Below are 23,591 nucleotides of genomic sequence, written 5' to 3' on the forward strand. Positions count from 1 at the left end.
TCTGCATTAGACACATGTAGTGGTTTAATTGATCTTATTCATATTATTTTGAATTATTCTGTTATTATTTTCGTTTCTCTTTCCTTATCGTCGACCAACTTCGTGTTTATTATAACTTTATCATGTAAATCAAAATGAATCACTTCAAGTCCTACAACACTGCAGATTCTGGTATATATTGTTATGTTAATGTTGTAAGCATATGTTTGTATGTTGTATTATCTCCACTATACTATATGGACGTTGTATTATGTCCACTATACTGTATGGACGTTGTATTATCTCCACTATACTGTATGGACGTTGTATAATATCAGATGTATTGCCCTCCACTCTACTCATTGAGAAATTTATTTGTGACACTAATAAATAATCCTTCTACCTCACTTACCTGTTTGATGATTAACCACGTGTATATTATCTTCTATTGTGGCTAAGTGTATAATGTATAATGACACGTCAATGCATTTCTACAGCATGTCATTCATCATAAAACAGTGTTCTTGTCAGGTCATTATAATTGTTGTTGTTGTTATTATTATTATTATTATTATTATTATTATTATTATTATTATTATTATTATTATTATTATTATTATTATTATTATTATTATTATTATTATAGAAATTTTCTGTTCATTACGACACTATTTATTTAGTTTAAGTAAATTTTAGTAAGTAGATACTCACCTCCTTACACTTTCCCACGAGGTCTACCTTCCCCCTACTGACTGCTATAGGTACTTACCTGACTCCCGCAGTTATGAGTCCTTTATATTGTTCTGTTGAGGCCCAGCCAATGTTGAGTCGTAACTACATTGAATTTCACTTGGACACGTAACAAACTGAGTTGACGTCTCTCCAGTAGGTATGCTTGTCAGGGTAGTGTGGGTAACTCTGGCGACCCACCACACTGGCCCTGAGTCTCCGTCCTCAGCTAAAACCAGGGAACGAATCACCGTGTTCGATTCTTTTCTCTAAACTAATTCACAGTTTAAGGTCTGCTCCGACTTCTCAGTGTTGCTTCTTATAATTAATAGTTATAATACAATGGTAATCTATTTAAAGTTATTTATATAAATTAATTCTTCATAACAGTAATAACCCAAGACCATTATTTAAGGTATATATTTTTACAAGTGATTCATATACTATGCAAATTGTACCGAAAAACATGATTCATTATTATTATTATTATCATTATTATTATTACCACAAAAAACTTTATTTTTATGATAAACATTACGTATAGTAAGTTTGGCAATATAAGAACATAATAAATCTGGAACAACGAGGAATGAAAATAATAAGACCAACTGTATGTATGCATATTTATTGATAATGTTTTTCACTGCACATGCATAAGGCACGAACGCAAGCACAGCAACTAAGGGAAACTTGGACCGTAAATGATAACACAAAAAAAAATATGGTTCAAGTAGAATAAACAAATTAGATATAACTACTTTCTATAATTGTTTAGTCTAATTTTTACATAACTGATTCTAGAATACTGGGTCGGTACAGGGAGCGGGGGAGAGAAATGAAAAGTTTATTTACTCTAGATAAATGATAGACACAGAAACTACATAATATTTTAAAACTTTTTTTTTATATTCATTTTAAAATCTTAGATGTTCCTAATGATAGAATTTATTAAGCATTTAGTACTACATCAGTAAGGCTTCTTGTATTGAACATTTAATCAACAAGAGTCATCGTTTATCTCACAAATAGTTATTCTCCTAGGAAAAAAAATGTACATCACCTTCTAAATGTGAACTAAGAGGGTAAACATCATCGTCTTCATAATAACAGATAATACTGGGGGAAAAAACTCAAGACACATGACAGTCGTAAGTTTGAACGTCAAGAATCAAGGTTTTTATTTGGTTCCTATCTAGCAGAGGTGTTGTGACGCCCCGGGGACTTGATAAGATGACTGATCTTAACAACATAACATTATCTTGGTGAGGCTGCTGGGTTGGTAGACACTCTTGCCCTCTCCACATACACTTACCACATACTCAGACCATACACTTACTACACACTTGCCACATTTACCACACATACTCATCACATACACACTTACAGGGCACTTAGCATATACACGTTTATCACATATTTACCATATATTTACCACACACTCACTACACATACACTTTACCACATACTCAAAACATACACTTCCTACACTATCAAAATATATACTTACCACACACTCACCACACATACACTTACCACACACTCACCACACATATACTTACCACACACACTCACCACACACACACTCACCACACACACTCACTACACACACTCACCACACACACTTTAATGCACACAGGGAGTGACAGAACAGTGTGTTATAATAGACTTTTTCTGTTTGGCTGCACTACATGTTATCCATCAATGTTTGTTTACTCTTGAGTGTGTTGGTTGATGGTTAACAAGGCGAGGGGCTGAGTACCTCATGTGAGTGTGTGTGTGGTGAGTACTTTATGTGAGTGTGAGTGTTTCATGTGAGTATGTGATGAGAGCATCTTGAGTGTGTAATGAGTGTGCCGAATGTGTCAAGACTGCATCATGAGTAATGTGGTGAGTGTATCACGCGTGCACGATGAGTGTGTTATGAGTGTATGGTTACTGCGTCATGAGTGTGTGGAGAAGGTGAGTGACGCCATAACATTTCACCTAATACCTCTAGTACAAAACAACAACTCACACTTATATACACGGGTCTCACAGCTTATGTACACGGGGCCCTCAGAAGGCCAGTGTTCATTACAATGAAGAAGTCAAACAAGAGACTGGGATGTACAGTACATGACAAGCAGAGCTACCTAGGTCACATAGCACTATATAATTATATATGTATGTATAAAGATATCTTGGCGTTAAAATAAAGCAAAAGAATGTGTCTCGCTCACCAGCGTCATGTGAGACTAGTCGACTTGTGGAGTGAATCAGTGGCACTGACTCGAGCACTACTTGGTATGTGGACGGCAGAGAATAAGGCCTCGTGGGCACTGGTAGGATACACATCACCTTATGACAACAAAATACTATCAACTTGTATCTATTAGTCTTATTTGGACAAGAAAATAATTCAACCACTATTATTTGATACAAATAATCAGCTGTCTTACTCACTCCCTCACCATTACTACCGCCATCCTCCGGGAGAACTTGACAACATGGAAAACTTTCACCCAAGACTAAATTAGAAGATCCATCCGTGGAAGTAGTACCAGAGTGTCTCCTGGAGACTGGACGGAGCCTCTGCAGGAGGCCACAAGGACGTAGGTTTGAGCAGACGCTGTGTGAGGCCGACTCTGGCGTCCTCCTCGAGGTGAGGGACCGAGCCTCATACGCCCTCACTGATGCTTCTTGAGTCTCACTTCAGGAATAACTCGCTCCTCAGATTTCAAAATAATCACAGTTTGACAACAAAATACCTCCCGTTACTTTAAGAAACTTACTAAGCGTCGGTGTATCTAGAATATCACTCCCAACTCACTCATTACGCTAATAAATGCAAACAAAGAATTTAATATTATTCACAAATTTCTAAACCCATCTTGGGAGTTTTTCATTCCTGTGATCCAGAACAAAAGAAACATCTACAGGATCCTTCCATCAATACCTAGTTTGGGTAAGTTCTTGTTGATTTTTCTACAGTAAATAGCTACAAGGCTCTCGATACAGTGAAGATTGGTTGTACTACAGTGTCTCCTGCAGTGATGAAGTTGTTTGTCCTGAAGCCTCCCCATGGTGAGCCTTTCCTGTTAGGGTGAAATAACGTCCTCGTGTTACTGGTGAGATATAATGTTTTGTCTAAGATGTTGATAAAGACCTACAATAAGACTCCTCTCATAAAAATCTCAAGTGTTGAGTACTTAAAACACAACAAATCCCTCCAATGTTGTAAGTTCACGACACAACAAGTCCTTCGATGGGCATGAGTCGACAACACTGCCACATTCCTCAAACAACATTACTTTATTATAATGGTGATATAGTATAAGTTTTATGTATATAGAATTTAATATACTGTATAGGCTTACAATAAAAAAGAAACAAGGTAACTAAAGTAGATATATCCATTAAATATTTACCAACAAACACGACCGGTCTAGACTTACCATAACCTCTCCTTCAAGTGGTCTCCCTGCGCCGATCTCCTTGATCTCGTTTGACCCAAAGGGCGCGGGTCACAGCCTGACGTGACCCGCGCCCTGGATCAAACGCCCACCACACATACACACACACGCCCACATCCGTCTCACGCCCGCATTGCTCTTCTCTCTTGCTTAGCAGCGAGTGATTTGTGTCTCTCTTGCATAATGTTGTTGTGGTAATGCAGAAGAGGAAGATAAAGTAGAAGAAAAAGGAGAAAAGGCAATATAGGAAGACACGGAGTTAGTAGAAGGAGAATAATGATGAAAAATCGTAAATTACTAACGATGAAATATCCAAAGAGAAGAATGACTGATAAAGTATAACGTGTTGAGGAAGCAACAGATACCGTGGCTGGTGACCAAGACTCACACCACGACACCACATGAATGAACACGTGAAAGAGATGACTGTACACACACACACACAAGGGGGGAGAAAAGAGAGGCTTATAAGAATCCATTGATATCTTGATTTTGAGCGACAAGTCTTTGGATAATATAGAGTTACATGGTTTAGATACTAAACATGTGATGGTTCGTGTACATAAACAATAATAAGGTACAACGTGTTAAGGAATTTGATCGTTGAGTTTTATGCCATCACCGCCTTTGTTCACTCCTTGAGGAAATATTTTGTTCAATTTTTCAGTCGATGTTATTGATCACTGGGAGAGGGACTGATAATATACAGTATATGGTGATCCACCGTGCTAAATAAATACAAAACTTAATTCTGTGTATGAAACATCGTCTGGGGTGTTTACCGGAGATGATACAAGTCATCTCCACAATGTGTTTCTTTCACCACTGTACAGGTAACGAGTTCCACCCTGAGGAGCCTCCAGGACTCGTATGTTATACTCTGTTCAAGCCAAACTCTTACATATCCTTCCAAGATACATTATTTAACATTATCCTAAATTAATTATATTTACAGAACTGTCGTACGTGAAGCTTTGCACACGCGCGCGCGCTTTAGATTCCTCGTTGTTGTTGTTACTGTTTTTTTTTTTTTTAGAATCAAGGCCAAGATGAGCACCGAGCCTGAGGGCGAACTCGTGACTCGTGGAGCTCTTCAGTCTCTGGCAGGAACAGCCAATCAAAACCCCCCATTAGTTTAACTTTTGGTTTCAGTTGGGTGTTGCACTCCCTTCTCCGCCAAACTAACCTGTAAAGAAGAGAGAGACGCCTGAGGTGTTGGTGGTGGTCACAAGAGGAACAATACAACACCGGGAGAAGGTTCAAGGACTTGACCTCATACTTATTATCTTAATCATGTTTAATAATACATCACAAATATAGAACAATATCTCACCTGATATATGTATGAAATTTTACCAAAATAAAGTGTCTATAAAGATTAACAGAGAGAAATAGAGAGGACTCAAGAAATTTCAACGCAGAGTAAATATTAACCCAATATTTGTGTGACGTTAGATATGAGAACCTGATAACACCTTCACACAACAACAGGAACACTAAGGAGTTATGAGGAAGAACACACTGGTGAAACATGCACACCAATAATTGTAAAAAGCTGAGACTCGCCGACAGTTGACACAGTGAACCTAAGGTACTCACCTAAGGGTAGTTGGATCAGTACCAGGAGTAGACGGGCGTGGGGAAGTGCTGCGTGGGCGTGCGAGCGTGGTGAGCAAGTCCATGGGTGAAAGAGGATGGCGTGAGGGTGGCGGCGGCGGTGGGTGGCGTGCCGCCCGCGCCGCCCATAGCCCCTCGTAGCTGGTTGGAGGCCCAGGAGGCGGGAGCGGCGGAGGTGAGGGGGGAAGCGACCCCTGTGGCTGCCCCGCCGGTCCCCTGACTCGCACACATCCCCCCATGGGTCTGGTGGGCGACACACAACTAAGGTCAGAGTTGATGAACACGAGTAACTACAGAGGCTGCTACTCCTAGTACAGTTGTTAACTAACTATAAACTACTTCAACCACATACAGTAACTTACATTCGCACGAAGCAAAGTCATGAAAAGTGCAGCAATATTTTTCAAAAACAAATTGTAAAATTTAAAGTTGGCATCAGAGGCCCACGTCCAGAGAAACACTTTGACACATTATTATTATTATTATTATCATTATTATTATTATTATTATTACTCACACGAGGTACAGTAGTGATTGTACTCCTGTTCAACGAAATATTAATATAAAAAATTTATTAGCGTAACTCACCTGGGAGGAGATGAAGGCGGAATTCGTGCAGGAGGAGAGTGCGGCGCTCATGGACGGGTAGGAGGAGGCCGCAGCTGCCGCTGCGGCGGCGCTCATGTTGGCCGCACGCGCCTCGGAGGCCAGCGAACCCTGGTGAAGAGCACCAGACCCTCCCTGGTACAACCCAGATGTGTCTGTTGGGGGTAGAAAGGTGATGGTTAATGCTGCGGGCGTGTCAGGAATGATGGTAATGCTACTGGCATGTCGGGGGATGATGACCAATGCTCCCAAACAAGAGGAAGCCTTAAGAATCAGTTGACTTTCAGTCTCCATATACCAGAGTTTATTAAAAGAATCATTTATGTAGGTTAAAGAATTCAGTAACGCAATATACTGTCACAAAGATGAGAACACGTGTCTACATTGCGTATATAAGCACTAACAACCGCCTCTCAGCTCACCAACACTGAGATGAGGGATGCACTGACCCTGTGCTTGGGGTGAGAAGGTGGAGCCCGGATCAGTGAAGCCCTGGAACATGTAGGAGGAAGGGGCTGAGTGGTAGGACATCGGTAGACCCATAGCATTGAAGTTACTCATGCTTCCTGATGCCATTTGCTTCCTCAGCCGCGCCCGACGGTTACTGAACCACACCTGAAGGAGAGAGAGGAGACAAGGAGTGATGTGAGTCCTTGACGGGGGAGGTAAGGAAGAATCACTAGGAGGGGTAATAGGATACAGGATGCTTATTATTCCTGAAAGAGGAAATGGAAAGGTGAAGAATGAGGGACTTTGAAGTTCTTGAAGAAGGTTTTGTGAACATGTAGAAGAAAAGATAAAAAAAAGCCAGAAGTGAGTGAGTGGACTATACCCCTCAGGATGGCAGTGAGTGATCGATGAAACACGTCAACATGAACCGTGTAGTCAATCGTGTGCCTCGTGAGGTGGGGTTTTATGAGCCGTGTGATGCAAAACAATAATAGAGAAGGAAGAAGCAGAAACTCAATGAGGAAAAGGAGGGAGTAAATAATAATATAAGGAAAGAGGAAGACAAAAGACGGAGAAACAGGAGTGTAGGGGAAAGTTAAAGTCAACAAAACAATAATGGAGGAAGTACATAAACAAACAACAATATATTTACATCAACATCCTAACCCTCGTTCCTCAGCGGGCCACATGACACGGAACAAGGTGATTCTGGCCGGTAAATTACCTTCACTGAGGAACCGATGCCTCTTCCTTGTATCGTGGACTTGATAGGCTCACCTGCGTCCACGTTTTAAGCTCATCTCATTCTTGGTTTAATTAGCTCACCTATATCTAGATTTAATAACCCCACCTGTCTTAATGAGCTTACTTGTATCCATGTCTCATTAAGCTCACCTGTATTCTGGCCTCAGTAAGCTTGGTCCTCTGGGCGAGTTCCTCCCTAGTGTAGATGTCTGGGTACTGTGTCCTCTCAAAGGCCTTCTCCAGCTCGTCCAACTGGTGGGCGGTGAAGGTGGTCCTCGAACGACGTTGTTTCCGCTTGAGCATCATCTGGGGGTCGTCCTCGTCCTCAGAACCATCATCCAAGTCTGAGCCTGACCCTGAACTTGCGTGCTTCGAGGCTGTCAAGGAGAGAGAGACAAGAACATCACTTTATTGTATCATAGAAAAACTCTTTGATTCTTCTTCTGGGTTGATGTGATTGGTAAGTTAGTGATGACGTATGGACATGTGATTGGTAGGTTAGTGATGACGTATGGACATGTGATTGGTAAGCTAGTGATGACGTATGGACATGTGATTGGTAAGTTAGTGATGACGTATGGACATGTGATTGGTAGGTTAGTGATGACGTATGGACATGTGATTGGTAAGCTAATGATGACGTATGGACATGTGATTGGTAAGCTAGTGATGACGTATGGACATGTGATTGGTAAGTTAGTTGATGACGTATGGACATGTGATTGGTAAGTTAGTGATGACGTATGAACTTAAGAGTTACACAGGGAAAAGATATAATTTATTAACCAGTATTATAGCAATTGTCTGTCTGTCTCTCTGTCTGTCTGTTTACGTTATAGATTATACCTTATATATGATACTTATGTTATATGACTTCCTATAGATGAGTTTGATATAATTTTTTGGTAATACATGATTATAACTCAGTACAGCATTATGTAGGAGAGTGGTGATGTCAGCTGCTGTAGTGAGTGGTGATGTCAGCTGGTGTAGTGAGTGGTGATGTCAGCTGCTGTAGTGAGTGGTGATGTCAGCTGCTGTAGTGAGTGGTGATGTCAGCTGCTGTAGTGAGTGGTGATGTCAGCTGCTGTAGTGAGTGGTGATGTCAGCTGCTGTAGTGAGTGGTGATTTCAGCTTCTGTAGTGAGTGGTGATGTCAGCTGCTGTAGTGAGTGGTGATGTCAGCTGCTGTAGTGAGTGGTGATTTCAGCTTCTGTAGTGAGTGGTGATGTCAGCTGGTGTAGTGAGTGGTGATGTTAGCTGCTGTAGTGAGTGGTGATGTCAGCTGGTGTAGTGAGTGGTGATGTCAGCTGGTGTAGTGAGTGGTGATGTCAGCTGGTGTAGTGAGTGGTGATGTCAGCTGCTGTAGTGAGTGGTGATGTCAGCTGCTGTAGTGAGTGGTGATGTCAGCTGCTGTAGTGAGGGGTGATGTCAGCTGCTGTAGTGAGTGGTGTTGGTGTACTGTGTGTGTGTTAGAATTAAAAAAAAGTATTACGTCTTATATTTCTTAAGTAAGGAAGTGTGTGTACCCGTGTGTGTGTGTGTATAAGCGTTCATGTATGTATACCGTATATATGTGTGTATATGTTCGCGTGTATGTGTATGTATTCGTGTATGCATTCGCGCGTGTGTGTGTGTGTGTGTGTGTGTGTGTGTGTGTGTGTGTGTGTGTATATGTGTTCCTTTTATCCACAGGTACAGGTAAGGCAAAAGCGTGATCACTCTATTGATCAAGAGATAAACTGATTCTAATAGTGAAGATCTTACACCCGGAGGAGCCACGTCGATATTTCGTGTTTTCTTATAATTTATTTACAAGATCAACATCGAACTGGTGAATAATTTTCCTTTATGGTGAAGTTGTCCTAAGAATGTTTATTAAAGGTTTGAGATGATGGAACTGTGTATGTCATGAGAAGCTTAAGAGTGTATACTGGAACACACTCTCTCTCTCTCACACACTCTCTCACACACACACTCTAGGTACAGAAACACACTCCTCATTCACACACTCAGGGTACATAAAAACACTCCTCATTCACACACTCTCTCACTCACTCACACGCTCTCATTCACACACTCTCTCACACACACACTCAAGGTACAGAAACACACTCCTCATTCACACACTCTCTCACTCACACACTCAGGGTATATAAAAACACTCCTCATTCACACACTCTCTCACTCACTCACACGCTCTCATTCACACACTCTCTCACACACACACTCAAGGTACAGAAACACACTCCTCATTCACACACTCTCTCACTCACACACTCTCACTCACACACACACACACACACACACACACTCTACATACGGCAACACACTCTTCACACTCTAGCCAGTTGAATACCATCATGATATATACGATACTTTACAGGATAATAATAATACTTCACATGATATCGTACCGTAGTGGATAATATCATGTTAAACAAAAGCCATAGATTACAGAATAATACTTTTCAATAGATATCATGTTTTGCTGGCTATCATGTTTCGCAGTTCTTATATCTTAAAACAGGATATCATACCACACAAACTATCATACTCCATTATCATACTTCACAGGATATATCATGACCAATAATATGTAAATTGTTTCACGTGTATCAGTAAATTCGGTAAATATAACACGTAAATCCGCTTCATCATGCTCGGGACAAACCATGACATGAAATTAACACGAGGGATAAATCGCCTTACAACCGGTTATAATCGCTGGAGGTACACATGGATAATTCTCACACGAATGGTTTAATTGCCACGATATTCTAAACCTCCGGATAATTATCGTTTATCATGTAAAGTTTCTTGAGGTAATTCAAAGTGTTTATCCACTATTATAACCTCTGCTAACTACCACACATCTTTCTTAATTATCATACACCTGAACAAACAACCACATACCAGTCCTAACCACCACATACCTTTTCTAACTACCACATACCTTTCCTAACTACCACATACCTTTTCTAATCACCATAAACTTCACTTAACATTCATATATCATTTCTGACTACCATACAACACCTTTTACTATCCATACAATATTTCTAATTACCATAAAACGTCTGTACCATCACCTGTAAGATAATCCCCAAACAGCAGTGGCCATCATTAACGTCTCTTGTAAAAATAGAAGCTGTGTCTTTAATTTTTTCTCTCTCTTTGTCTCTTCCTTCCCGCCTTCTCTCTCATAGTTATCCCTTCCTCCTTAATTCACCCCCTCCTCCCTCTTCTTCTCCTCTTCCTCCTCCTCTCACCTGACAACACGCATCATGTGAACATCCGCACCATCTCACCGGAGAAATGACAGCTGATAGACGGAATCCTTTTGACGATACCGCACAAATCATGTAGTTAGGGCAGCCGTACGTGGCCTGCAGAACCTTAGGCACCACCAGCAGGCCCGACACGGCACGTTAGAGGGCGTGGCGACGGCGGCATCACGCGATCCACAAGTGTCAGACCAGGGTGAGAAAAACAGCCGGCGTCGGACTGGACATTAAATTGAAATCATCGGGTCCTGTTGGCTAGACTCCCTACCCACCTGACAGCTGGTGTCCCCCCCACACTGGTGATCATCAGTCCTTCCCGTGGCAGAAATGTCTGGCCTGGCGTTGGTCCCTCTACCTAAAATTGGTTAGTGTTATACGCACGCCCCGCCACGCCGTCCTTGCCTCCCTTGTTATGTCGCTCTCTACTTAAAATTGCTGTCGTGGTTATCTTCCATAGCTCTCTGCTGCTGTTGTTTGGATTGATTTAATAACTTTTTGTTGTTTTAATCATATCTGTCTAACGTGAGTGCGCTGATATTGTCTTTTCCATATATACTGTATATTGTATGTTACCAAGATGCGGGAGTGTATCCAGTAGAGCTGTTTACTATCCTCGCTTCAAACTTACAGCGACGTGTCATTTTTTTACCCCGCTGTGGTGAGCAGAGTCTTGTTCACCGAAAAAAAAAAACACTGACCGTCTTGATAATCCTAAACAACTCTGAAGTCATAATAAATGATGAATACCTTTTATAGCGCCGTGAAATAATATGAGTCTAGGACCTTTAAACCTTCGTATAAAAGAGCAAATCTCCTGAAATATTTGTTTACTCTTTAAGGAGATGAAAGATAATCTACCAAGACAGTGTTTTAGGCTACCTGTCACCTGAGTTCCTACCTGGGATACGGAAGCCAGGATTTCACGGTGACACCTTATGATGGATCACGTGTCCATACCGGGAATAACAACGATGTGTTCCCGAAAAAGGAGGAAATTGTCATCCACACCTGAAATACATTATTGTGATGTTCCGTATGTATACCATTATGTAATATGTAAATAGTTTAATCTATAATATTTGTTGAGTTAAGGAAAGAAGTGTGAAAGAGAAAGCCAAAGAGTTTTTAATTTATCTTATTCTGTTTTTAATACGTTTAATTATTATTTGTTTATTCCTTTCTTACCTATGCCCTCTCTCTCTCTCTCTCTCTCTCTCTCTCTCTCTCTCTCTCTCTCTCTCTCTCTCTGTGCAGTTTCCATTACAGTGTTTATCTTTCCGTCCACTGTTGTCCTCACCGTGGCTGCCTAACACCAGGATAACATTTCTTGGATCATATCTGTCTCTGTGCCCGTCTGTCTCCACGTCCTTATTGAAGTGAGGCCGTGAGACAAGTTGGTGACGATGACAGACACTCAGAGACTCATCACCACTACAGGAAGGTCACCAACTGTCTTCACTTATATTGCCAAACAACATTTTATTTAAGTTAGCTTTTAAGTAATTAATTTTAAATCCCTCTAAATAAAAAGTAAATTTATAATATTTTTAACTAATTATCAGAGTAAACATAAGCATTTTTATATTTTAGTACACACATACACACACACACACAGACACACACACACACACACACACACACTCTATCTATCTATCTATCTATCTAGTGAAGACAATAGGAATAAGATCACTACCATTAACAAGACTAAGGTGTATTAGTCACGATTGTGTCCCAGATATTGACGATAAACTGATGCAACAGATTATAGTCGTTATAATGTTCGTCAAATATAACATTTTATTACGGTAATAAGACAGTGTTGTGTAGAAGGCCACCTGCCACTCCCTTCCCTCATGGCCTGGGGCTCACCACACACACACACACACACACACACACACACACACACACACACACACACATACTGCTAACACTGCTAAAGGTCATATGTTGATTAATAAACATATTGCGCTCACTTCTAACATTATCATCTTCGTTGCTGGATTATAGATTTATCTTAGAAATATTAATGCCAAGGTTTGTGTCGCCATAAATGTATTTTTTCTTTGATGGACAATTTTGGGGAAAAGTAAACAAGAGATAGAGAGTTTGAGTCACGACAAATTGACTGGCGAAGAGTAAACCAAACGTCGAGAAAATATACATCACCCAACAAAATAAACTCACACACACATTGGTTGGGAATGCTATCTCATTAATCTACCAGGCATAGACACCCTAAGTCAAAGTCAACTGGACAAAAAACAGTAGAGATAACAAAAAAAAAATAGTTTCTTACACAAGATGGAGAACAAAGCGCTCGGGTACCGTGAAGGGAAAGAGAGACAATGGAAGACTGTCGGGAGCGTGACCAGAGTTCGCGCTCAATAGTCCTGGAACACCACGCAACACGCGTCTTTGTCAATACAGTATAAATACTACTTAATTGGATCTTTCTCTATGGACACAAATAAGACTGTGTCACCTTACAATAAGAAACATTTCCCTCTGACCTATCTAGGAGTGTGATGTGAAAGTGACTCATTCTGGCTGGTGGGTGGAGAAGGAACACGACGCTGCCCAAGACTCAAACTGAACGTGGATGCCAGACTTCTTGTGACAGGAAATGAGACTGCGTTGTGTGTTATTTGTCTACTTAGGCCCGCCAGATTAGTGCACACACTCCCCAATTCTACACCAGTTTATCGCTGGTTCTGGAGTTTCCGATATTCCATTGTCAGAACTTTTGTCAAGGTCCTGAGATCGAGGTCCCAGGAAGCCACGTTTGACGAGGGCTTATGAATGGCCGGGGTCTGTGTGATGATGAATGAGGGCGCCAGGTGTTGTTGTTCTTGCTGTTGTAATGTTGTTGTTGTTGGTGGTGGTGGTGGTGGTGGTGGTAATTGTGATGGTGGTGATGGTGGTGGTGGTGGTGGTGGTGGTGGTGGTGGTGGTGGTGTTGTCGTTGTTGTTGTTGTTGTTGTTGTTGTTGTTGTTGTTGTGGGTAATACTTCCGTTATAAATTATGTTGCTTCTAATAATTTAACAGATTTATCTATGTTGCATTTGCTTCTGTTTTTATCACCGTTTGTTAGTTTTACTCTTACTGTTCTTCAAATAATTATCTTACTTTTACTAGGACACCGTTTAAATCTGTTTGTAATACCGTTTTTCTTAGTGCTATTTTTATAATCATATTTCTATTGCTGTTCCAACTGTAAATTATAATAATACTCTCACTAATATTATCGTCATCTTTGTGTGTCAGTATCAGTATTACTTACATACTCTTCAGTGAAACCTATATTTAATGGACTACATGGAGAGAAAAGTCCATTATATAGATGGTCCATTAGATATAAAACCTCCCTTTAACGAACTACATAAATATAAAAGTCCGTTATATCGATGGTCCATTATATGTGAACCTTCCTCCCCATGTAACGGATTGTACTGTATATAGAGAGAAATCCGTTATATGAAGGTTTTACAGTATAAGTAGGCCTATATAATTCTGTCGCTATAGGAATAACAAAACTACATAAATATTTGCTTCACTATGAATCAAAATGAAATAAAAATACAGATCAAATGACTTTTTCTTCTATTTTTTTAATCATAAACTTTGGTCCATCACCTTCGTGCAAGATTGAAGAACCTCCATTATGACAATTTCCCGCCAAAACCCAAATAAATAACTGCTATATGTCAACAAGTTATCTAAGGCTCGGAGGAAAAACGCCCCGCCATTAACAAGAACAAAATTGGCCTTAAAATAATTGTCTTCTGAATTACATACACACACACACACACAAACACCCAGCAAGGTTAATATTAAAAGTCATAAGTCTTACACGGAGCAACACGGTATAACATTCCTAATTTTAGCGAAATAACTCTCAATATATTTCTACAATTCCTCGTAATTACAGGAAGTATTCATCACTTTTACTGGCAAATAATCTACACTGGAAATAATGTTAAGGAGAGGTATATTTTGTGATACATTTCTTCAACACTAAAGTCGTTCATCTTGAAAATAATAGCAAAAAATACTAAATGAAAATGTTGCATCAAGTATTACTGTAACATCGCCGTTGCTTCAGTACAGACAGGGAGGGTTGTGTAATATGTGAATTAAATATCTATTAATATTCTTACATGTTCGCTGTCATAGTAACTCCTGGTCTCGCTAAACTGAAATTATTATTATTAATTTTTTTTTAAGTTTGTAAATATTGACTTCATTTAAATAGCTTGAGAGAAGAAAGCACTTAAATGTAATTACTACTACTACTACTACTGCTACTACTACTACTACTACTACTACTACTACTACTACTACAACTACTGCTACTACTACTTTTTTTTTTAAACATGGCCTCCAGCCTCCCCCAATAGCCACACCTTCGCCACCATTTATTTACCTTAATATTAAATATCCTAATACATAAGAAGCTATCCTATCTGTGTTAAATTAGTTGAGCCGCAGATCTATGCGGCATTCAGTGACTGTAGCCTCATAGTCAATATCTGCAGCAGTTGTCGGAGTAGGGGCAAAGCTCTCGTTTCCCCTGAGGCAGAGCAAAGCCGACCGGAGAGAGAAAAGACAGTCGACATCTCATCCAGGCTGTAACATAACTTCTGGGCTGCTGCTTCTGTTCGGAGATCAACTCCGCTAGTCTGGCGTAGACGCATCTGGCGCGGTCCCATCCACCAGAGGTTGTGACACTAGAGGAGTGAAGCTGCCTTGATCAACGTTTTGAATTCTCTCCCCATATGCCCTTCTCTTGTCGTTCTCGTTCCTCCTATGTGCAGCATCGAGAGCCAGGTTACGGTGACACGCGGCCATGGGATCAAAAATCCTGATGTCGAAGAAAGCTCGCTGTCCCCGCGTCCAGAATCCTCGAGCACTGACGTCCACGCGGGCTTCGTCAGATGTGTTTGAAGTCCTGTGTTGGAAGATCTCGCCATCCAATGGAAGGAGGGTCGGTTCTACCATGACTACTACTACTACTACTACTACTACTACTACTACTATTATACAAGTTCTATGGCAAACCCTTATTACTATCTTTCTTCTGCCTTGTGTTAGTCCTGTGTCAGCCTTTGTTTTGGTTTTCTGTCAGCCTCACGTCAGCCTTTATTCCAGTCCCGTGTCAGTCCCACGTCAACTTTTATTCTAGTCTTGTGTCAGCTCTATGTCAGCCTTTATTCAAGTCCTGTGTCAGTCCTATGTCAGCCTGTGTTCCAGCCCTATGTCATCTTTGTGTCAGCCCACTGTCAGCTCTGTTTCAGCTTCATGTCACTCCTATATTAGCAAGTGTGTGTGTGTGTGTGTGTGTGTGTGTGTGTGTGTGTGTGTGTGTGTGTGTGTGTTTTAGTTACCCAATACACGAAATGAGAAGGCGGGGAGGGAAGGAGGGGAAGGGAGGAGGAGGAAGGGGGGGTGGGAGGGGGAGGGAGGGGGTAGCAACAGATAAAAATAAACTACAAAAACTCGTGTGAAAATTTATAGAAAAAACAAAAGAAATCACTTTTTTTTTTTCGTTCCAATTACATGTATTTTTGTAGACGAGTTGTCGACAATAAGGCGATTTGAGAGCACTAACTGTCTATCTGTCGACGGTCTAAAGGGTAAAATTTTGGTCAACTGTCTTAACTCTCATCGATATTAGGGATATGTACCTGTGAAGTAAGTGTTAACGATCATTAACCTTTCTGTTTGATCATGTTAAGAAAAGTGGAATTTAACTTGTGCAATGGGTGTTAGGGGTGATGATTGAGTGTGTGTGTGTGTGTGTGTGTGTGTGTGTGTGTGTGTGTGTGTGTGTGTGTGTGTGTGTGTGTGTGTGTGTGTGGAGCCGTGTTTCGAACTCGGATCTAAAGTGCACAAATCAAGTGTCTCATTTAGCGGAGTTTCATAAGATCTTTAATATATAAAAAAAATGAATATTCTTTTTTCTCACAATTTTAATACTATAATATATTTGTTCCTATAATCGCAATTATATTAAGAATCACTATAACAAGTTCTCTTTGCGGAACTAAATAAAACTTTTAGTAGCAAACATTTATAAGTTATTTTTATTACTTATAAATATATATCACTATAAAGCGAATGTTTGAAAAATATGCAATTAAGACTCGGTAAACACACTATATTAATTCATTATATCAGACTGACATTCATTATCGGGGATATATTAAAAATCATTATATATTCATCTTTCGTTCGAAGGTAATTTTCTATATGGTATAGATGTTTGCTTACAATTACCTGCAGGTATTAAGATGATATATATCCTTCACGCTGTGGGACTAAATACTGTTGATATATAATTAACTGGACGTCTTAGTATATATGACCGTGTGACACTCAACCATCCTGATCATCACATTAGCCCAGGGTGACGCCAGCAGGGAGGGACACACACACACACACACACACACACACACACACACACACACACACACACACACACACACACACACACACACACACCTTATCTCACCTCGGAAAAACAAATTTATATTTTCTTTTATTGTGTGTTTCCCTCCTTTCCCTCCTCCCTCTTCTCCTCCCTTCTCCCCTCCCCTCCCTTCCTCTTCTCCTCCCTTCTCCCTCCCTCCTTCCTCTTCCCCTCCTTTCCCTCCCTCCCTCCCTTCCATCCTCTTCTCCCTCCCTTCTCCCTCCCTTCCTTCCTCTTCTCCGTCCCTTCTCCCTCCCTCCCTGCCTCTTCTCCCTCCCTCAATAATACCTGCTGGCAACATCCACAGTCATGCTTGGATGGACAAATACTCGAGATAGTTTTTTTGCTGTTAATGTTCTCTCTTAAACTCACCGAGAGGAGGAACAAGGAAGGTCGTCTGGGAGTGACACAATGAGACGAAATCCAGAGAGAGAGAGAGAAGTCCAGTACCCCACTCAGTGTCTCAGGCATAGTAACAAACTTCCCACTCTCTCTCTCTCTCTCTCTCTCTCTCTCTCTCTCTCTCTCTCTCTCTCTCTCTATGTCTGCCAGTTTGAGGTATACAGTACAACACCTGAATTATTTATATATATATGGAAATAACTATAGAGAATATATATTTCTTTTCCCTCATAACTCAAAAAAACCTGGAGATGTTTACGTCGATCTGAGAGAGAAAAAGACACGTATTGATATATGTTAATGGAGGAATTTCTCAAGATCTTTCCGGATATTTGTACTGAGACACATTGTATTTCTTCTCTCAATTCATCTACTTGTGGTGATTCTGTTTAACTGTGAGGAAGGTTATCAGATAGTCAATCCTCCTGAGAAATAGTCCTAAATGCCAACTGTGGCCTTTAGCTGAGTATACAGACTATAGAACGGAATTTCGCAGGTTGTTTGAAGATGAAAGGAAAGAGTACGGTTGTGAAGGGAAGGAGGAGGTGGAGGGAAGTAGAGGTGGAGGGAAAGGCCAGTGGAGGAAGGCCGACAGAGGTGGAGGGAAGGTGGAGGGAAGGCCGGTGAGGTGGAGGGAGGTTGGTAGAGGTGGAGGGAAGGCCGGTAGAGGTGGAGGGAAGTTGGTGGATTTATTTGTGACGGAAAGATGTAAAGGAAATTGAAGGCAGTGATTAGGTCAGTGTTAATGTAAGGAGTGAAGGAGACGTAGGAATGGGGGGAGAAGGAGGAGAAGAAGAAGGAGAAGGAGAAGGAGGTGAAGGAGGAATGTTCTGCAGCGTAGCGTTATTCTCTGTAATGTTTCCGCTTGGTTGTCTAGTTTCTATACTTGGGGTAAAGTGTGCTGTAACTAGAGGAGTCAGGTGTGTGGTGGTGGTGTGTGGTAGCGGTGTGTGATGGTAGTGGTGTATGATGGTGGTGTGTGGTGGTAGTGGTAGTGGTGGTGGTGGTGTGTGGTGGTAGTGGTGTGTGGTGTGTGGTGATGGTGGTGTGTGGTGGTAGTGGTGTGTGGTGGTGGTGGTAGTGGTGTGTGATGGTAGTGGTGTGTGGTGGTGGAGTGTGATGGTAGTAGTAGTGGTGGTGGTGGAGCAGCATATGACTTCATTACACCTTTTTAACGCAGTAAATTAACCCCGGATAGGTATCTACCACCACACATCTGCCATATTACCTGTTAATTATTTTTATTTAATTTATACATTTATTATGGTGTTTATTTTGATTGATTTTTTCTATTGTTTACATTTCTTACTGTTGTTTATTGTTTTCATTTCTTACTCTTGTTTATTGTTTTAATTTTGTATTTAATTTTGTTTATTTTTCCTTATTTTTTTTCTATTTACACGATTTACAGACACAAACTAATGACTGAAAAGCTAAAAGAAAAAAAATCAACCGACGTCAATACTGCTGTAAGTAATAAGTGACGTAAAGATACAATAAGGTAGTGAATTCCATTTGAAAGGGATCGCGTATATAGATAGGTGATCGCCTCCTATAGAAACAAAAGGATTCTTATCTTTTTTTGTCTTTGTATTATTGTTCAATCATTTATAATTTACGTTTTGACTCTCTTACATTCACCATCCTTAGCTATTAAGTTGCTCGTGTGTATCAGAAAGGTATGGATTAGTAAATATTACATCTTCATTGGCTAAGATTTATGCGTTGTCCTTGAGGTGTGTCGTTCCGTACAGCGATGATAGGTATTATACGCTCTGTAGGTAAGGGAGGTGTGTGTGTGTGTGTGTGTGACCAGAGCATTACTCCCAGCTCCCCTCCCCCACCACAACACAATCATAACTTCCTCTAAAAATCACAATGTTATGTTTTTTTGTGTTTTTTTTTAGATCGAAAATAAACCTCAGTGTGTGTGTGATTGCCATTGCTTCTTTCCCTGGTCTTACAGCCTGAAATTTTCTAGTAGGTAAGTGTCGAGTGGTGTGTCCCAGCGCTCACTCACTCCCAAATTACACGAGGCGATATGACAGGGCTTCTGTAGAGCGTCTCCTCTGTTTTAACGGGGTTCTGGCGGACACCTGTGTGTGTGTGTGTGACCAGGTAAGAGAACCAGCGTTGACGTCCCCAACACTCAACTCTCAGTGTTTATAAAAGAGACTGGGGGGCGTGGCCGGGGGGCGTGGCTGAGCGTGGGTTAGGGGGGGGGGTGAGGGAGGTGACCATGTTCAGCCTATTGACTCGCCTGTCACTGATAAATATCTGCAGCCGGGAGCATGACAATGTTAAGACTTACCACAACATTAAGGACCAGAGTCTTACACTGAGACAGAGGATCGAGGACCTTACAGCTGCTTGTGTTTGAGTCGTCGGGGCGGCCAGGTGGAGGTGTCGGAGGACGCAGTAAATCACCACAAAGTGTTACTCCGGAAAACAACCTTAAGGACACCGTGACCAAAGGATTAAGTTCCTCTGTCACCCATCGTACTGGATAGTAGCAAGGTTCCCCCTCCTCCATCATCTCTCCCCTGCCACCCCAGCACACCTTTACCTCCCCTTTTTCACCCCGCCCCCTTCATCCCTTCTCGTAAAATGACACGTTATTATCCCAACATATAAACTATATTTTTGCGGACGTCAACCGAGTCGCCACAGAGGTTACCAAGAACTAAGTTTGCGGAAAGAAATATGTTGTGAACTGGTAAACCTATGTTGGCTGTGGTGTGTCCGTGGCCGTGTTTTTATATTGAACCAATTACTTCTTTTAAAATATCTGGGGGAAAATTCAGTTCAGATTACGACTAAGTATTTACACTTGTGAGTATGAGCCATCACGGACCGGCAACACCATATCGACCGACTTTCCAATCAGTGAGCTGAGTGAGGCGCAATGCTGATTGGTCGATGGCTCCCGCTGGTACCTCGTTGTGGCCAATAGAAACACGGCAACTTCTGGGACTCGGAGTATAATAGTGTATCCGAATAAATTAATTGAGTATCTTTCTATGCGGTCAATATTTAAACAAAAAATTATGATAGTTCATCAGATCTGTTAACCAATAATTAAAAACAAAAAATATCCAGTAAGCCGTGGGCCAAAAAATTGTTTTATACACCGTGAAAAAACAAGATCCCGATGACAGCTGGCAACTGCACCTGTCACCAGCACAGCTCAGGACGTCCACATGCAATTTGTGTGTGATATAAGGCACCCCCCTGCGCTCCCTCAGTCCCAGCCCCGCCCGGGTCTGTCTATGGCCGCCTCAGGCACCCCATTAATTTCGAATGTGTTGTCCTGGGCAGTGCTGACAAGCGGTTGTTGGCAGTTTATACGTTATTCTGGAACAATTGGCGTCTGGATGAGAAGGACCTCGGGCTGTGAGCAGCGGCGGGCAGCTGTCCTTAACGACTCTACGTGGAACTATTCAAGATTATCTTTCCGGACAGCGACACTTTTTGTCGCTTTATTAGTTCTGGGTTAGAATAAACGACACATGAATCTGTGTTTCAACGAAGGAAAAAATTCATATTCGTTATTAATAACGAAATGGTTGTAGCTGCTATTTGGCCTCGTTAAATTAATGTTAATAATAATAATTAAACTACTTTAGGATAGTCAGGATAAAACACGAGTTGGACATCTGTGTGTGTGGCCATGTGCTGTCACTGGCACACAAGAGTTAACACAGACCCACATGAGAGTAAAAGTTCCATCAGCAACACCTGAACCTGTGCCTCTAAGCCATCACCAGGACTCGGCTCTTATGTCTTACCAGTGAACACCAAGATGAACATGTCTCAGAGACCATCACACGAGGACGATAAACTTTCAATATAATTTTCACCAAATAGGCATCAAAATATGTTTATTTGCTTACTGTACTGTATATAGTAACATTATATTAGTGTGTTCCGCACCACTGAACACTGCTAATGTTTACATGGTGAACCTGTAAACACACCCACAGTGTTTTATAGACCATAACACCTCGACCTGTATAATGGCGCTGTAAGAAGCTTTTGTAAAATAAACATAAAAATATACTAAAATAATGTTAATTATATCATGACTAAGATTGTCAATAATAATTAGACATAATAATAACAGGTTAAAGGCTCACGTAGACTCCGGTAATTGGTTGAGTGGTAATGTCGCCTTCCTCAACAGTCTCTCTCATTCACTTTAATTTCCTATTACTGTTATGACGCTGTGGCCGGCCGCTGCCACCAGTTAATTCCCAGATACTAACTGTATATTTTTTACCGTTCCGCCTGTACTCAAAATAGAGGAAGAACTTTTTTATAATATTTTTCTTCGTCTTCTCTTTTAGTTAATCATATATGGCAAATAATGGAACCATGGCGCCCGGCACCTTGACGAGACGATGGTATGGTGCCATCTATGGTGACAGTAATAACAGGAAGTGGTGAGTGTGACGCGGTCAGCTGAGGGCGATGTCAAAAAGTGGTTGACTTGTTACATTGGGTTGATTTGGGTAAAGTTTATTCTAAGACCGGATGAGCAGCACATACAGGTGAGGTAAGGTGGGAAGGTGACCAGGTGAGTATAGATAACCAACCTGACAAAGTTTTGGTTAAGTTTGGGTCAGAACATTGATGAACAGTGTGTGTGTGTGACCACTAAGACTCTCCTGCCACTCACTCATAATAACTGTGATTTAATAATGAAGGTTCGTTGTCTTGAAACTTTGACATTGAATCTAAAACACACACACACACACACACACACAGGGCATCAATAATATGTGATGGTAGTACATACAATACAGTACATGATAAAAACATTATGAACGCTTTTCAACATATAATCTTTATTTGGTCGATGACGCTAAAAAAAAGTGGGAGAGAGAGAGACACGCAAATACATCAAAAAAATACTGTAATTAATTTTGATATTCAATAAAACCAGAACAACCCGAGACTCTGGAATACTTATCAGTCTTCCCATAAATATACAAATATAGTTAATGAAAGTAGAGAGATTATAACACACGATTTACATTACTGAAAGATAAATTTATTAGTTCAATGGATGGTGGAAAGCCGAGATTCAACAGGACCGCTAACACAGTCGGTCATTCCCGCGATCTGTGGGTTATCGACGTGTGCCGGTCATCCTAAGAGCTGTACGCCTCACTGTCATTGTCGTCGGGTTGTGTAATGGAGGCCCCCCCCCCCCACTCTTCCATCGATCTCACCTGGCTAATGGCAACTGCGAGCTTATATATATTAATTTAAAAATCTATATCTAATATATATAAAAAGTAATAAATAGATATCTGAAGTCTCAAGCTTAAGATTTGAATATTACAACCCTCTATGACGTAACATAAACCGGAATTAACGCCAACTAAAATCAGTCAGATGGCAGCACGGGCCAGAGTTCCCACACTAGGGGGGGGGGGGGAATATGGCGCTGGGGAGGGAAGGTATATACACTGCCTCGTAATTCAATTTTATATACTATGTTTACATTTATTTTAGTCATCGGAGAGGGGAGGGTAATGTATTATAGGGTAGTGGTGTGGGTTTACTCTCGCGCTTACGGCATATTTCAGTTCAATAATGAGAACAATTACAGCATGACGGTAATTTTCGCCTTACCATTACCTCCACCTGCAATTTAACGCGACACTGCTTACAACAACAACAAAAAATCCTATATATTTTTTTTTTAATATTAATTTCCTTTTATATCACGTTACGCACACACACACACACACACACACACACACACACATATATATATATAACTTGGTTGAGTTATATAGAGTTTGTCTTATATACACACGCGGTTATCCTATAATAGTTCCTTATTCT

General features: G+C 40.9%; 1 protein-coding gene across 1 annotated transcript in view; it reads right to left on the reverse strand.

Annotated features, from left to right (window-relative positions):
• Positions 1–1,317: 1,317 nt before the first annotated feature.
• LOC121862297 (paired box protein Pax-7-like) overlaps positions 1,318–23,591 on the reverse strand; it is a 106,912-nt gene continuing 84,638 nt past the window's right edge. The window contains exons 5-10 of the mRNA XM_042360434.1: positions 7,728–7,954; positions 6,833–6,998; positions 6,366–6,538; positions 5,760–6,020; positions 4,143–5,346; positions 1,318–3,782 (exon numbers count right to left, since the gene is read on the reverse strand). Of these exons, the coding sequence (XP_042216368.1) occupies positions 5,775–6,020; positions 6,366–6,538; positions 6,833–6,998; positions 7,728–7,954 (812 nt within the window). The 3' untranslated portion in view covers positions 1,318–3,782; positions 4,143–5,346; positions 5,760–5,774. The remainder of the gene's footprint in view (positions 3,783–4,142; positions 5,347–5,759; positions 6,021–6,365; positions 6,539–6,832; positions 6,999–7,727; positions 7,955–23,591) is intronic.

This window comes from Homarus americanus, unplaced genomic scaffold, assembly GCF_018991925.1.
Source record: "Homarus americanus isolate GMGI-L3 unplaced genomic scaffold, GMGI_Hamer_2.0 scaffold31037, whole genome shotgun sequence".
NCBI classification, from domain to species: domain Eukaryota; kingdom Metazoa; phylum Arthropoda; class Malacostraca; order Decapoda; family Nephropidae; genus Homarus; species Homarus americanus.